Here is a 17,105-nt window from a genome sequence, read left to right on the forward strand (position 1 = left end):
CTTATTTTTTTTTGTCAAAACATTCAACAGCTGTTGTTTCAAAAGCACATCTTGTTTTTTTTTGTTTGTTTTTTGTTGCATGACGAATTCCACCTCCGGACAGATGTATTTCAAGTGCTTTCTCCCCATCTTTCCCGTAGATAATCACACTATGGCGTCCCACTCTCCAGTGAGCATCCGCATCCTGGATGTAAACGACAATCCCCCAGAGCTGGCCACGCCGTACGAAGCCTCCATATGCGAAGACGCCAAGCCAGGCCAGGTGTGTTTTTGATTGATTGAGTCATTCCAAAAATCTCTTGATGAACTCTTTTGTTGTCGTTTATCATGATGATGATGATGATGATGATGATGATGGCGGTGAGACTTGTATATGGTTACTGGTCATTTAAACTCAACACTCATCATTTATGTTGGCTGAGTAAAAATTCACTCCTCTGCGAGTTACTCACGGGAACGCGATGAATCCTGCTTTTGTTTCGCTATACTTCATTTTATTCTGTTGCACGTGTTAATCTCAATTATGCTGTGTGAGGAAGTGCATGTTTTCATTAGACTTCCACACTAGACAATTATAAGAGCTGTTGCATGGCTTAATTCAAATTAATTGAAATCGTCACAAATATAATTTAATTAAAACAAAACAAACAAAAACACACACAAATGAAAAAAGAAGTATACATTTTAACAAAATCCATTAAAATATATAATGTGAACCAAATAAATAGCTCTTTCAAAATCTATTAAAATATTTTTTTTGCCCTTTCACATGGAACCACAGTTGGAAGCATGGCTACACAAATGCTCTATTTTGTGCTAAAGTGTGCTCATTTAAAATATGCTGCATATGTTGTCTGTTCGCTTGTAATGAGGTCTGTAACACCTAAGTGAACATTTCTGTCCATGCAGGGGATATAATCATCTGTCCTTAGACCTTTGAGTGGATTCAGTGGGGTTAAAAAAGAAGAAAAAGAAAAACTGAAAGTATTTGTCAAGAATTTGCTGCATAAATACCTTTTTAAATATATGAAAATTCCAACTGTAAATGTGGGAAATGTGGCTTTAGAAAGAAGACAAGGCGACCTGATGTGTCACCACTCCTGAGCATTACGTCTTGTCGCCATGGTGACCTGACATTGACAGCCGTAAAAAGGAATGAGAAGAAAAACACAATGAACACCAATTTAAATCCAGCCACTTCATATTGAAATAATAATTAAAATAATACATATAAAAATTTGAAGGCCGTCAGTCATTTGGACAGTTTGCAATTCACACCCCTGACCACTTGGCGGTAGTGAGCGTATTGCTACGTCCCCCTTCTGACACACGGCGGAGAGACATCAGACAGTTTATTTGCGTGTGTCAGTGCTGTCACTCACTTCCGCACTCTCACGCACCCACGCCTGACCTCAGCCAATCTTAGGTGTGTTGCCTTCACTGGACAAGGTTCACCAATACCATTAATATCAAATAAACACAGAACAGAACACAAGAGAACTCAGTCCAACTGACCGTAACAAGAAGCTAGGAGCTGGCCAGCGCCGTATCGAGTTGGGTATGTTGGCACCTTAATAGTTATCACATGTTGATGACGACATGAAGGATCGATGTCACGTCAAACACACACAGTTGACAAAAAGTGCTACCTTCTCATTATTATTAAATAGGTGTATAATGCCGTAAGAGCATGACGGAAATGTATTTTTATAGAAAAAAATAAGGAAATAATAGGAAAGCCATGAGTGAGCTATTGTCATTGGCAGATTTTCTTTTCTTTGCACAATGGACTTTCCTGTCCGCTTTGCACATGTGCCAAGACATGCAAAATATGGACACTGACAGTAGTTGAGCTGTTTCTGTGAGGTGGCAGCGTTGCCGTCTGGTGGCTGTGAAACCAGGCACTGAAATGAGACCTTACAGTGTAGTTTAGTGCAGCTGTGCCTTAACTCACACGGCATTGTGCATCGTGTGTTAAACTGCATGCTTCTCTGTATTTGGGTTTGTGGTTGATGGTTGGAAGACACGACTCAGGCAGCCTAAGAGTAAAAACTTGTCTCAGCTTGCAGTCCTGTTTTTATGGACGCCGTGCTGCTGCCAAAACACACAAACGTGAAGTGTAAATCCTTTGTTGATTTAGTCGTGTTTTCCAATATGTTTGTATTACATAAGCGTTCAGTTTCCAGAGTTCTTTTTAATTCTTCTTCTTACATAATACCACAAGTATATCCACTCAAACCGTTTTTTTCTTTTTCTGCCAACACTTCTGCAAGGCGTTGGATCGATTTCTTTATTTTTGGAGTAATAATCAAGACTGATCAGAACACATACAAAAGAACATACATATGGAATACATCACCAGACTTTCACTTTTGGTGTGTACATTGTTTCCAAACATTCCTGTTGTAAAAAAAAATTAAAAAAAATCCAGTCAGTGCTATAAGTATGGCGTCAAAGTGCTGAAAATGTTGCCGTCTCCAGAGGCTCCATCAAACCAATTATGGGGAAAAACAATGTTTTTCTATAGTGCCTCGATGGCCAGGGTAAAGTATAAATAAACAGTCTTGTGTATCTATGTATGTTGGTATTGATCATCTCATAAAAACATAAAAAAAACAGACAATTTCATTAGGTGACTTTATTCCTGGTACTTAGTAAACATGATCTGGGAAGAGTTAGGCCCAATTATCTTGAGCAAGGCAAAGAAATAATTAAAAAAGCAAAAGGCTTTAAAGTGTCGTCGTCTCCACGCTGGAAGCTGCATTTACATGTGTAATGAGTCTCGGGCCGCTCCACCCACTTGATCCACAGACTTTTAACCGCTTACACAACGTCCCCCGCCTTCCTTTCTGGAACATTGTTTGTTCTGTTCTCCCTCGCTCCCACCTCACTCTCGCTGCCGTCTGCGTGAGCCCACATTAACCTTCAGCTTCTAATCACACAGAGATGATGAGTCTTTCAGCTCCCAGATCATTGGCGGCTCCAAGTGCAGGGAAAGAGAGAGATTTCTTTTAATTGCTCACGCCGGTATGGAACACAGGGACGTATATTAAACCTTGATTATTATCAAGTCTAACTGTCTGGCACTACTGAAAAGAAATGTTTGAAATTCACTCCAAGAATAATGATAATTACATTATTGAATTATGATAATTAGAATGATACTGGATTAATATTCATTCTTTTTTTTAGAATACTTTTAAAATTAAAGATAGACTAGTAAAAGACAGTCATTGCAATTTGGATGTGATGCAATTTGCTTAATGAAGGCTTTTTACATTCAGAGAAGTATCTATCTATCTATCTATCTATCTATCTATCTATCTATCTATCTATCTGTTTTTCCTTTCCTCTGTGCTGGCAAGTGACAGTCGCGTCTGACAATAAAGTTTTCAGTTGTGAGGATTTTCTTGTGATTTGTTGCTATTTTGCCTTCTTTCTACTGGGTCATTGTTGTGTCCTTTATGAGCTAGCCGTGGGGATTGAATGAAAGTGTAAGCCTGGGGTCAGAGGCTTTCTAAAGCCCCATTTTCGGCCTCTGAGGTGAGCGCCAGGGGGCAATGGGGGAAACAATTTTCTACGCCCTGTTATTTCAAAATAATATGGCAAAAAAATGGCTCCCATCACTTGTTGTGCTGTGCCTTTGAAAAGACTGGACTGTGTGGTGCGCACTGGTGCAAAGAAGTGGTACCACCTGCAGTTACCTGTGTTTGAAAATCAGCAGCACCATTCAATTGTGGGTCATTCAGCTTTGGCAGAGAGACAGAAAAAAAATGAAAAAAAGTGAACCGATGTCATGATGAATTTCTCGTAAATCACACAATATTTCTTCAGCGAAAGCTCATGATTCGCCGATGGTTGTGTCGTGGTGAAAAGGCAGTGTCGAAAGTCGACGGAATGATACAGAATTCCTCATTTTCAGAAAGTGAAATTGTGATTCTCAACACTTGAAATTGAACATTTTTGCAATCCGCCCCATCTTAAAACTTTTTATTTTGTTTGCTTTTAGACTGCCGTACTAAACAGAAGCCTCATGGTCTCTTGGCTATATTTTTGGAGACAGATTTCTGTCCACAGGCAGCAGGGAAACAATAAAGGCAGGAAAAAAAAATCTGTTTCAAAGCAAACAGTACATCTAGACAACACTGTTTTTTTGTTTTTGGCATCTATGGAATTTGTATAATAAACCAGCAATTACGAGTAATTGAGCATTTCAGAGATGGACCTTGAAGTGAAGACAGTCAAAACTAATTTTGACCTGATAGGAACAATTTCATTGTCTTACAATGAACAAATACTATTTCAGCTTCCCAACATTTACCCCCAGTAGATGAGTCAGAACAATGTTAGAGGACATTGTCAAACACTCCCGTGGATTGTGTTTCAATCCAGTCACAAGTCTCGTCCCACGGCTCAACTCTGAGGTTCCTGGTACTCTTCAGCTTCCAGAGAACAACCACAATAGTACATTATCCATTCTACACTTTTAATCTAGATGTTTCAATCAGAGGACTCAACAGAAGTGTGGAAAACAATTTGGTTGAGCACTCTGGGGGTCTTCTGTTCTGCCCATCATTTAATTCTCTCCTGTCACATGACAAAGGAGGAAGCCAGGGGTACAAATTTCTGCTTTTACGTACAGCACCAATTTTGTATGAGCTCCTCAAAACATTGAAAGTTACATTTGAAGCATGAACCTGGCGATCATTCTTGAAAACGGGCATAATTAAGTCTTTCTTTTTGCGTACCTGTCAGCGAGTGGCTGACCGCACACCCTAAGAATAAAAGCGCACTGCGCTTTGGTGCAGTTTGAGGGTTTGCCGCTGTTTTTGTTCGGTGTCAAGCGCTTTCCACCCTCGTGGCGGGGGGCCGACTCAGCGGCAGAAGTGATCACAGCAAGCCGAGCGCGCCCTATTTCCGCCCGCTTGGTTTGACATCAGAAACCTTTCACGGTAGACTGGGCCTCAGATTTGCATACCCAGCTATGCATATGTAATAAATCCCAACGTGTTTGCCTGCATCGAGAGCCGTAATACAATTTTTCATTCCATGCAGTGGGTTTACCTTCGGCGGTGGGTCGGTAAACCGCTCCCCCGCCGACCTTTCGCTGCGCATCTCCTTCAACTCATGCGTCTGTCCTCGTGCCCATTTATCCGTCGGTCGATACATCTCATTTGAATTGCCGTACTCTTTCTATTTACCTCAAATTACATGTTAAACAGAATTAGGCATGCCTGTCGCCGCACAGACTTGTGCCACAATGAAATAAAGAAATGCAGACGCACGCCCACGCGCATGCTGCACACAGCCCTCTCTGTCACATCCCTAATACGTCACATCAAGCCCCAGTCTATGAATCTAATGAGAAGCGTCCCCATTGTCTTCGCCGGCGTTCTACGGTTCTGCTCAGACTCGCACATGGAGTGTCAGCTCCCTGGCTCAGGTCTGGCTTCTCAGCGGAACCGCGGGGAGAATCAGATTAACCTAAGCCTTTTAACTGTGGTCGGTTTTGATCCCATTTGAGAGTTGGCGACGCACTCCATTTTGTTTGTGTTTACATGGAGAATGCATACTGAGGGACAGGCACTGGGTGAGGGGTACGTTTGAAAAAAAGAAAACGATGGACGGAAGAAAGAAGGTATCAAGGAAAGGGCGGTATGGTCTAAGCAGCTTTTTGTGCTTGGAGCCAGTTCAAGCCGGGGCCGTGACACAAACTGTAAATAGCATCTTACCTTTCATTGATGGAGGTCTTTCAGGGAGCAATCTGCGGGGAAATGCCAAACATGGACAGAGGGGGCGTGGCGGCTCGGAGTGAGAGAAAAATCATCTTGATCGGCAGTGGTGAGGACAAAATAATTAGCAAAGTTTGTTTTTGTTGTACATAGCCACAGTTAGAAAATATACGTCTGACAGTTCACAGTCGTGGGTTTATTTCCTGTATTACCATTGGAGTTGCTGTCCACGCGGGAATACACAGGAGCCAGCACTGTAAGTTTGTTTGGGTCTCATTAGAAGGCAGACCGGCTGGCTTTTGCCCTAGGACTGGAATCCCCCCAACCCCCCCCACCCCCCACTGCGTCCCCTGATTGCACAACACAAGACACACAAATGCACAAAGTTCCACAACTGCCGTCATGGATGCCCCCCGTGACACAGACCCTTAAACTTTAAATAAATGCTTCATCATAATGATTTTCCACGGCTGGCCCTGTGGCAGCACTGCTCTCAAAACACCCTTTCAGACAATGAGGACTCGAGTGTTATGTCGCCGTGTGAAGCGCTGCCTCCTCTTCGAGTGAAGGTTTTTGTGACTGTATCAGAAGTAAAGAAAAATCGGTCGTAAAATTCAACGCAGCCTTATTAAAAGGTGTTAGTAACCTCGCAGGGACTGATTTGCTAAAGGTTTGCCTGTGCATAAATATACACAAACGTTATTGCGCACGCAAACTATTGGCTAAGCTGATCTACTAAGGGGCCACGATGGGGGTCAAACTGGCAAAATAGCATGCGCCATCCATTTACCATGTTTGGCTTAGCAAATATGCAGGAATTTCTGACAGAAGATACAAAACAATGAAAGCTGATTGCGGCCGCTATTTTTTTTATTTTTGCGTTGTGATTAAAAACTTTGAATGGCGTGTCATTTTTGGATCCCCGTGACCCTGAGCTCGGCAAAAAGTGGGTATTGAAAATGGATACATGTATATATATATATTTGTCTGTGACAAACTCAAACCAGCCCATCAACCATGTTCACCTTGTTCAAATTCACTTGAATCCCCCTTTCCCCCCCATTTTGACTCTCGCTTTGAACCTTTTGAAGACGTCATCTTTCATGTGGGTCAAATATAACGATGACGATGACACAGCCAGAAAAAAATACATCCTTTGAACTACAATGTCATGAAAGCATAGAATGTTTGTTAACATATGGGGTTCATAAAAGAAATAAATTCTGACGGACTTGTGAACGCCGGTCCTGTCGCCCCGGCCCGTTCCTCACCCACCTTATGGTATTTACGTGAGTGAATGCAGAGGGACAGATATCATGCAGGGCCATGTGTCGAGAAAAAAAGTCAACAAAAAAAAGACAAAAGAAAAAAAAAAACCCGGTTGTGTGGAAATCCAAATACTCAGTGTGGCCCGAGGAAACGAAGGCCTGTCAGCTTTTGTAGTGGCGTCTCCCAGCTGGCTGGCTTGGTCACCATGACAGATCACCTCCGCTTGGCCGCGGCACCGCCAACCTCCAAACCCCGGGAGAGTCGCTTTGAAAGGGCTAAATGTTAAGCCTTTGCGAAGCGCGCATCACATTGCATCCGCCGCAGCCCGGCGCTCGCTCGCATCCGCGACAGGAAACACACGGGCAAATGCGAGACGCAGGGGAGAGCGAAGCCACGAAGGGAGACGAAGAGCAAACACAGGCGACACTCTTTGTTTTGTTCGACAGGGGTTTCGTGAGGAGGAGGAGGAGGAGGACTCAGTGAGTCATCTGCTCCACTCACCACATGTCTCTTCCTTTTGTCTCACAAATACTCATGTTGAATCAGACAACCCAGCACACCGCAGAGAGCGGAATATTGGCTGTTTAGCCGCTGTGTATTTGCTCTCGCCCTCTTAGCATTTAATGCATAAATTAGCCAGATTGGACTGATTTTCGAGGGAGCCTGTTTTGTGTTTACATCGCTCTCAGCAGGTCCCCAAATCCTGTTTGTGCAACCCGAAAGGTCACAAACACACTCCGCGAGTTCTGATCTTGACTTTTAGATGCAATTTAGTCATTTGGGCTGTTATTTATTTTTTAAAATTTGCAACAAATTATTCTTTCTCCTTTAGCTTGATTTGCTGTTTTCTGTCTTCTTTTGTGAAGGAAGGGTTCGCATTCATCGTACTGTTTTGTATGTACTCAACGAGTACTCCACCATCCTCCCACAGCACCCAGACATGCACATTAGATGGACTGGAAACTCACTTTACATGATGTTTGTTGATGGTCGCTTGTCTCTCTCTGTTGTTGTCTCTGTTTCCCTCGTGACGACCTGGTTGTCTGTCCAGGATGTCACCTGTCTTCACCTCTAAGACAGCTGTGATGAACTCCAGCGTCACCTCCACTCTCAGATCAGTGGAGGCAGTGGGAGAAAATTGATGGGTGGACTCACTTAAAAAAGTTGATGCAGTCGACTTTAGAAAATACTTGTTTGTAACAGGCAACCAAACGTTTGCTGGATTAATCTTCTGTCACATTGAAGCAGACCACTCACGTGTTGCTGGTCATTAGAACCTTCAAGTCTCGAGGCTCACGTGCAACCATTGGTGCATGTGACGTCACTCCCCAGTGGGTAACTAGGAACCATGTGCTGCAGCTTTAACAGCACTCCACAGTAGCTGGCTTCAAAGTGGAAACCTGTCATTTGAAGCATTTGAATGCTGCTCTTGGGTTTCGATATTAAACTACCTCCCATCAGATAAAATTGCATCTTCAGCAGGACCATTGTTCACAACCCACTCCTTCCATCTTCTTGGTCCACTTCTCTGATTTTTCAGTGCCGCTTTGAACAGCGGGTAACTTGTCCATGTGGGTCCCAATTCTATGTACTGTAAGTTGAGGGAAATGACTCATGATGGAATATGTTGAAGTACTGAGTACTTTTTCAACTCGGTGATTGTGTGACCAAGATTAGCACCTGTGCATGTTAGCGATGGGCTGGCGTGCAGAGCCTCTGTGTTCTGCTGTGGTTTGCACCGAATCTACTGTGAAAGCGTCCAAATATGTGGCACTGATTTAAATCAATATTTTATTATATTCATAGATACTGAAATGATTGCCATCAACGCTTCAAGATTATGAGAGATGGTGCAGCTATATCTGTATATATTGGAGTTCTTGTTATCCGAATACTCTCCGCCGTTGCCTCTTTCTTATAACGGTGATGGAAAAATGTGAAGGCCGTCGGTCATTTTGACAGATTGCAATTCACACCCCTGACCACTTGGTGGCCAGGAGCATATTGCAACGTTTCCTTCCGTTACAATATATATATCTTTTCATCCCACACCGCGCAACATGGGGATCCCCTTCTGTTTTTTGTTTTTTTTGTTGTTTTTTTTCCCCACCACACAAAGTAATGAATCGCTTTCAGAACTCAACTCTGACCTTCCGGCGCATCCCAGACTTGGAAGATAAGCCCCCTCTCCTCCACAAGTGTTTGTGTTTATTTCTCCATCCACACCCCCTTGTCGGCACCGCATGGCTCACGTCTGCGAGAGGGTGAGAACGCCACCTCCCTCTCCTCTCACAACCTTGACCTTTCCGGCAACCTCGAGTGGAGACGGCCTGCACTTTTGGGAGAGTCTCGCCTTCCGCAGATGCGAGAGATTTAAGGGGGTCAGGAGAGGAGACTGCCAGATAGAAATCTAATTAGGTGATTGCATGTTAGGGAGATTCACTATCTGCTCAGCAGACTCCTACGCGTTGGCTTCTCCTCCTCGCTCGTCTCCACCAGCCCACTCCCTCTCTCTCTTTCTCTCTCTTGCTCGCCATCCCTCTACAGCCATTGGCGCTGGTTAAAGTACCCCCCCTCCACCCAACCCCACCCCGCCAGGGGGCACAGTCCACGGGATGCAGATCATGGCTCGCCTGCGACATCTTTACTGCTGTTCTTATCTCCCCGGGGGAGGCGAGCCCATCCATCCCTCAGCCGATAATAAAGCGTTGCTCTCCGTCTCACTCATTATTCTTTTAACTTAGCGCCGGAGTGGAACCTGAGAACAGGCTGCGCACAGTGATGAGCCGATAAGACCGGCTCTGTTTGGGCTCGCCGCCGCCGCCGCCGCCGCCGCCGCCGCCACTGTGTTTACCATAGATCACTGCGAGATGACAGGATGCGCCTTGGCCTTTGCTTTGGCTCGGGCTGTCTGCGTTTATTTGTTATTGTGCATTCATTATGTATGAGAACCATCACGCGTACGTGAGTCAGACTCAATTCAGAGCAGTTTTGTCTCAGGAAAGGCTTTTCTATGAGGAAATCTCTTATCAAATGGAAACACTATTCAATTTCTTTATCTAGTTTTTTTATTAACTGATGACTAAAATTCAACCCAAAAAAGTCCAAAATAATTTAGGTTTTTGCTTGAAACTTGTTTTTTACAGGCAGTGGAAAAGTAATATAGATGTTTATCAGGACCTTGCCAGCACGGCTCCAACCCTGCCGCACTGGCTTGATTTTGAATTTGTTTTTATTTTTGGCTCTGATACCCGCAGCAAAACTGTGGCGTAGCTTCCACAAACAAGAAGGTTGAGATACTGTGGACTTTTGCCGGTGGAAGAAGCGAAACTGCACATTCGAGGTAAAATCACTCAAAATGTATCGTAACCTTCGGGTATTTCAGACAGGGCTGATCAAATCAGGACGGGCGGTGGCCTCCTTTGTTATATTTTTGACATTTCACACAGGTGATAGCAGTTTACATCTTCTGCAGGAAGGTATAAATGTATACTGCCCCAATCAAATGTGACAAGCCTTGGCACGGTAGAGTGGCTGCAAAGCGCCAGCTGTAAAGTACAGTGACGCTCAGAGCCACGTGAAAATAAGGTCAAAGAAAAAATGGAATCCTGACGCCGTTGTACACGGAAATGCGCCGCGTTATGCAACGGCGCATTTCATTCCCAGCTCATTCCTATTAAAAGTTTGCCAGAATGAGCGAGCCATTGTCAGGACCAATAAAAGCCATCACGGGTAATGGAACCCTCACGACCCAATATATTGTTCATTTTTCAGCCGCCTTTCAATTCTGTGCTGCGGTGCGCCGAGGACGCCACGTGACTCGCTCTGAAATTGCGCCGTCGTGTTTCGTAATTACTGACGAGGCCATATTATCCGGAGCTATCCAAACTGCGCATATGACTAAGCTGGCCGTTGTGCACGCGCTGTTTATTTTGACGGCGCCACAGTGGATCGTTGGAGCGCACTTTGCAGCGGCTTAGTCACAGCGTGACACGCGTGCTCGCCGCTCGCAAGTTGGACGGACGAGGCCTCAGAGTCACGCCAAAGCTGCTCCCGTCGCCCTTGAGCCGCCATGTCGCGTGGGCAAGGCAAAGAATGTATGCGTGTTGTGCACGGGGCGAAGGGAGAAATGAGAGGAACAGGAAGTCACAGTGATGAGCGAGAGCGGCCGAGGAGTTGCAGGAGGTTCAGTCAGGCACGGGAAGATTGCACCGGGGACGTTTTATTGGTCTCTTTCATCAGGGAAGCGCTACCGCGACTGCTGAGTAATGGCTTGATAAGTTCCAATCCAATCTTGTCTGATATCATATAAACCAGGAGGAGTTGTCACTGAATAGTCCCGCCTCGTCACGAGATCCGCGGTCAACGCCTCGCTTAATTGCAGCGCCGGGGATTGTTTGTCATATCCGCGGAGCTCCCGACTTCCGATGACTTTCCTCAGCAGTTTACCTGCAGATTAAAAGGAGGTGAGGGCGCTCCGTCAGGGAAAAATGAAGGATATTACCGCTTTCTAGACTCCCACTTTGAACGATTTCAGGGTCTTACAGTGATGGATTGGAACGGCATTATCTCGAATTATGTCGGCGCAATTTCTTTTGCTCTGTTCAGTTTGAAACTTTCAGAGGAAAAAGACTGAAAATACTTGCGCTTCAAAGAAAACAGGCTTTTTATTATTAACAGACAAAGAGCGAGCAATAATGATGACAATGACGATAATTTGCCTTAATTTGATTTCCTAGAGAAGCTTTGGACGGAGCAAGTGCTCACAGTGCATGGGTGCCTCTGTTTTGTCCGACTGACAATGCCGTCACTCTGGTCCTTTTGGGAAATTGTGGAAAATAACAAAGACAATATGCAGTATGCACGGCAACAAAGACTGCAGGGTTTCGTTCGCCATATGTCAAAAACAAGGATTTCTTTCTTCTTCCTGTAGAGCGGCGAACGCTGGTGGAAGACAACAAAATCATAAGCCTGACCTCTATGGCAGCAGCGGGAGAAAGCAAAGGGAAGCGAATGCTCTGTAAAAAAAAAAATACACTTCTCAGCTTGTGGTTCCAACGTGGCTGCAGAATAACAGGTGGAGAGGAAGATGAATTGTCACCGAGAGGTCTGTCTTAAAGAGAAAAGACCTCCGGGGGCTGTTTGATGTCCTCGCGGTTCACTGTGGAGCTTCATCGCACCTCATTGTGTCCTCACCGGTTCTGTAAAATTGGATCACAGTTAAGTTTTATCTTCCATCGTGGATCATTATTATTGCATTCAACGGGGGGGAGGGAGGGAACCAACGCAAGTTCGTAGGTCTCTGTGTTTTTCTGATTTTCCCCCCATGTCGCGCCGCCTTGCGGCTTGGGTTGCCTAGTTTGAAGCGCAAAGTCTCTTTGTTTTCAAACAGCTTCTGATTGAGGCTTTGCGTGATGTTTTGGTTTTAATAGATTTTACATATATATATATATATATACACGTTTCGGCATTTGGTCTATTTTGCACGCAAGCCATGAGCTATCTGCGTCAAGCTGGACAGGCAGTAACTCAAAGAAACAGGAAAATCTGGTGCCTTTTCAAAATAAAAGCATTTTTCAAAATAAAATGCCGCAATTGATAAATGCAATCATATTTGTGTACGTTATACAGTAATTGGCAATATCTAAATATAGATATAGATATTACATATAAAGCAGGTAAAAAACAATGCACTTAATTTGCCATAAATCGCAAGTTAACTCAGGACACATAATACACTAATATGTATATCTGCTGAGCCATTTGACATGTTTTTTTGGGAAGCTCTGTGAGGTTCCATCATCCAAGTATTTAAGTCCACCCACTCACCTCTTCTCCCTCTAACCCTAGCCATCTGCTGTCTCCCTGTACTTTCTCGTTACTGCATAGCGCACGAGTGAATCTAACCTCCCTTTTTTCCTTCTCTTCCTTGCTTTTCTTTTTCTGTTGCCCTTTCTCCACTGCTTTCCCTCCTTTAACCAGCTGATCCACACCATTAGCGTGGTGGATAGGGACGAGCCACAATCTGGACATCGCTTCTTCTTCACCCTGGCCCCAGAAGCCTCCAGCAATCGACACTTCACCCTGTGGGATGTCAAAGGTGAGAGGCCCAGCGTTTTATATCGCCCTTGTGGGTGAAGAAGGGCATTAGGGTCACTGTGCTGATAGCATCATCCGCATAATTTTATTTATTAGATTTATTTATTTATTTCTAATAAGGTTAAAATGGTGCCCGCAGGTCCTTTGGTTGTGTTTTTTGTTTCTGTTTTTTTTTTTTTGTTTTGTTTTGTTTTGTTTGTGAGTGGTGTGCCCCTAACAAAATGCTGGAGGACGTGAATGTGACTGACAAGTGCAGGAACCCAAGATGAGGCTTTGAAGGAGAGAGCAGTTTGTGATTTAAATGCTATTGGCAGCAGTCTTTCCAGTTTGGTGACGCTCAAGGGCTCTCCGGAGAAGTCAACCTTTTCTTTGTGTCTCAGTCACTGCATTTGCATGCCAGATGGTTGGCGTTTGTAAAATGGGACAACTCAAAAAAAATAATAATAAAAATAATAATATATATATAGCCCTTGTGGAAGGTTTTCATTTTTCATCTTGGACCAATTTTAAAATGTAAAGACAAATTACAGGCGCTTTTATGCATTTTGTGTTTGTCTTTGTCTCTACCCTGATAAAACATTCGGGCAGAATTCTTTTGTTTTGGATAAACACCACCTGTTCCAGTGCTTTTAAAGTGCCTGACACTCAGTACTTTGCCATGTAAGGTTTGGAAAAAGTCAAACTATGAATTATCTATGAACAAAACGTCGCCATTCCAAATTGAAAGGGAGACAGTTCAAAATCACTGGATGAAAAAAATGCAATGTTTCGTGTTTTATGTGCCGACGTTAAGAAGCAAGTAGCCCATCACGCAGCAGTTTTTGCTTTCACCACAAACTGACCAATTTAATACTTCATCTGCCATCGAAAAACAAAAACTAGCGTAATTTTCTTTTGTTTCATCATATGAAATGTTTTTTCTGTGCGCAAACACAACATCTATTTTGTGCTGACCCTGCCTGAAAGTAATGACTTTGGCTCTGTGGAGAAGTTTCACTTGTTTATCTATTTATGTATGTATTTATTTATTTATTTGTTTTTCACGGATGCCCGTGTTTTTGCTAACGCGCTCGCACATCCCTCGTTTGGAGACGTGCACCTAAGCGGATGTGACATCTGGCTAAATCAAGATTGATCTGACACCAGGAAAATGTCAGGGGAGCCGCCAGAGCGAGGGAAATGTCAGCAAAGTCAGCGAGGTCTGCTTCAGTGCCCACCCCCCTCCCACGTCACATGCTCACGTATCAGTGAGTGCGCACATAACCTTGTGTAACGTGCATGGGCACTGTGTTTAAAACATGAACGCAGACAGAAACGCAGACACTTGACAGGAGTCAGTCTTCTTCTTCTTCTTCTTCTTCTTCTTCTTCTTCTTCCTCTTCTTCTGCTGCTGCTGCTGCTGCTGATATAAATTCACACACAGACATTGGACTTTGTCTCACACGTTTGCTGTGTTGACTCAGGGTAAAGTAAAAGCGAATGATGATTATTCTACTTGATTGGTTATTATAAATACTTTCTGTCCAAACACACCACAACAAAATCCAACAACTCATCACATTTTAAACATGAGCGTACACTCTGCACACACACAGACTTTTTTTTATCCCCTCAACGTCTCCTTTTTTCCGCCATGGTTCTTCTCTTCGTGGACATGTTTGACAACCTGTCACTTCCGATCTGTCACATTTCCTCTTTCACCCAACATGGCTTCACAATGTCTGAAAGCCTTGAGACACAACGACATGGAGGCTTTTCCACATGCGTTCTTAAAGTCTTTAAAGTCATGTGAGTAGCTTTTTTTTTATCATTCAAAAGTCATGATGCCGAGGAACGTGCGTGACGCGCACCGACAGAGTCGTGGTGCCTTGTCGCTGTTGGTGCGAGGACGCTGACTTAAACATTGGGTGCCAAACACTGCTGAGCTCGCAGTCGCACGAAGCTGCTGGCACGGCTGCAGAGACCCCAGTCCCGTTTTTATTACGACCGTGTTGAACGTTGTCAGCCGTTTTGTTTTTTTCCATTTTACTACGGTCACATCCACTGGCGTGACTTTGGACAAACCCTGCTGCTTTATTTATTTATTTATGTAGGTAATTATTTTTTGAGTGGCCAACAAGCAGTATTGTCTAAAACATGCTGCTCTCTGGCCAGGCACATGTTTCAGTGTTCTGTTGAAGTACGAGAATTTCCCTTTTTTCAGAAATATCAACCTACCAAATGAGTGATGCCCACATTACAACACCGATTACAAATCAAACCAGATCACTGAATCACGAGTCAGTAATACTTTGCCATCAAAATCTGTTCTACTCCTTTTTTAAGGAAGCTGACCTTTGAGCTCTGAGCAACTGGACCCAGTTCCCCTGCAGTCTACATACTAGACGACTCCTCCTCACTTATGTGGCTACTACTTGGCATGTCGTGGCAACTGCGGGTTATTTACTGTGTAAAAAACACCGGGCGGGAGGGAGACGGGGAAAAACGCTGCTCAGGTACACAGGATGGACAAATATTTGACAGGGACGAAAAGAAGAATTCAGAAGTCTGGCGGTGGCCAGTGTTCTTTGTTGTTGGGCACTTTTGACTGTCGAACCATTCCGCGAGTAGCTGCGGAATGATGGTGTCGTTCACGCCAGACTTGAAGCGGGGTGCACCTCCGCGGCCAGCGCCGATAGAACGTAATCAAACACCTTTGCATCAGTACGTGATCTACGACGCGACTGGCGCGATATTACGACTTAGCGCACGCAACGCTCAACGTCATCCCGTGTGGCAGGTAGAAAATGTTATGCAGTCGCGTGACTGATGTTGTTGATGTGGTCCATTTCATCAAAACAAGACCTCTGAAAGCGCGGCTATTCTCTGCACTTTGTGAGGAGATGGGAGCACAACATAAAGCTGTGCTGTTTCACAGGGAAGCCAGGATGGTGCATGTTACAAAAGTGGTTTGCCAAAAAAAGTTATTTGCACAGCAGAAAAGTGAAAGGAGTATTCTTGTTTAAAAAGTAATCACAAAGAGTGATTTGCTAAAGTTGTTTATCGGTACAAAATAAATGATTTCATAAATGAAGAGAAAAGTGAAATGAATGTGAAATGAATGTTCATGATAAAAAAAGAATGTTGGTTTTAAAATCACAAAAAGTGGTGTGCCAAAGGTAAAACATTATTTGCACATTTATATAACTATTTTGTCACCATTTTGGCTTTTTTTTTTTTTTTTTTTGGGGGGGGGCATGAAAGATTTTTCTTCCTCCAAGGTGGGGGGTGACAGAGAAAGTTTGAGAACCACTGACGTGATCCAAGTTAATGTAGCCTTCAGATTTGCCAATCCTCAGCAGATGTGACGTGTGAGTCAGCAGCCGACCATCACTGGAACACATCATGCCGTGCAGCCAGGAATCAGCGCACTCTGCCTTCCAGCAGAGCAGTTACCTTTTAAATGGTTCGAGCTGCTAATATTTACTGTAGACGTCTCGCACCGCAGCCAGGCACTTCATCAGAGAACCGCGCAGAGCTGGTTTAATAATATTAAGGGAATCCGATGGATGCCAGAGTGGAGAGAAACAACCTTCCCCTCTCCCTCGCCATAGTTTCCATTTAATTCCATCTGCTTATCAGAACAACATAAATTGTGTCGAAAACAGACAAAATTAGTGGGCAAAATTAGGAGCATGCCTAATAGATGCCATCCCCCTCCATAAAGTAAGACGGTGCACCTGTATTAGCTCAATTATCTTGAATGAGCCATCTGATGTTGAAAGAAACCACCCTGGACTTCAGTGCATCAGAGCAGCATTCATGATGACACTCCCACCCCACCCCCACCCTCTCAAAATACAAAATAAAACTCCATAGACCTCCATAAAACAACTTCTGTTTAGACACTCCTGGGGGAAAAAACAAAAAAACACTCAGTTTTAGATCCCTACTTTGTTTTTCCTCATTTGATATCCATCGCAAAGGACACACACACAGACACACACTGACTGAACAGTGGATCAA

General features: G+C 44.0%; 1 protein-coding gene across 1 annotated transcript in view; it reads left to right on the plus strand.

Moving 5' to 3' along the window:
- Positions 1-17,105, plus strand: part of cdh22 (cadherin 22) — a 73,149-nt gene that overhangs the window by 45,087 nt on the left and 10,957 nt on the right. The window contains exons 8-9 of the mRNA XM_076024834.1: positions 141-262; positions 12,984-13,101. Coding sequence (XP_075880949.1) covers positions 141-262; positions 12,984-13,101 — 240 coding nt within the window. The remainder of the gene's footprint in view (positions 1-140; positions 263-12,983; positions 13,102-17,105) is intronic.

Source organism: Nelusetta ayraudi, unplaced genomic scaffold (genome assembly GCF_046127955.1).
Source record: "Nelusetta ayraudi isolate G7.1 ecotype Tasmania unplaced genomic scaffold, CSIRO-AGI_Nayr_v1 ptg000017l, whole genome shotgun sequence".
In the NCBI taxonomy this organism is placed as follows: Eukaryota; Metazoa; Chordata; class Actinopteri; order Tetraodontiformes; family Monacanthidae; genus Nelusetta; species Nelusetta ayraudi.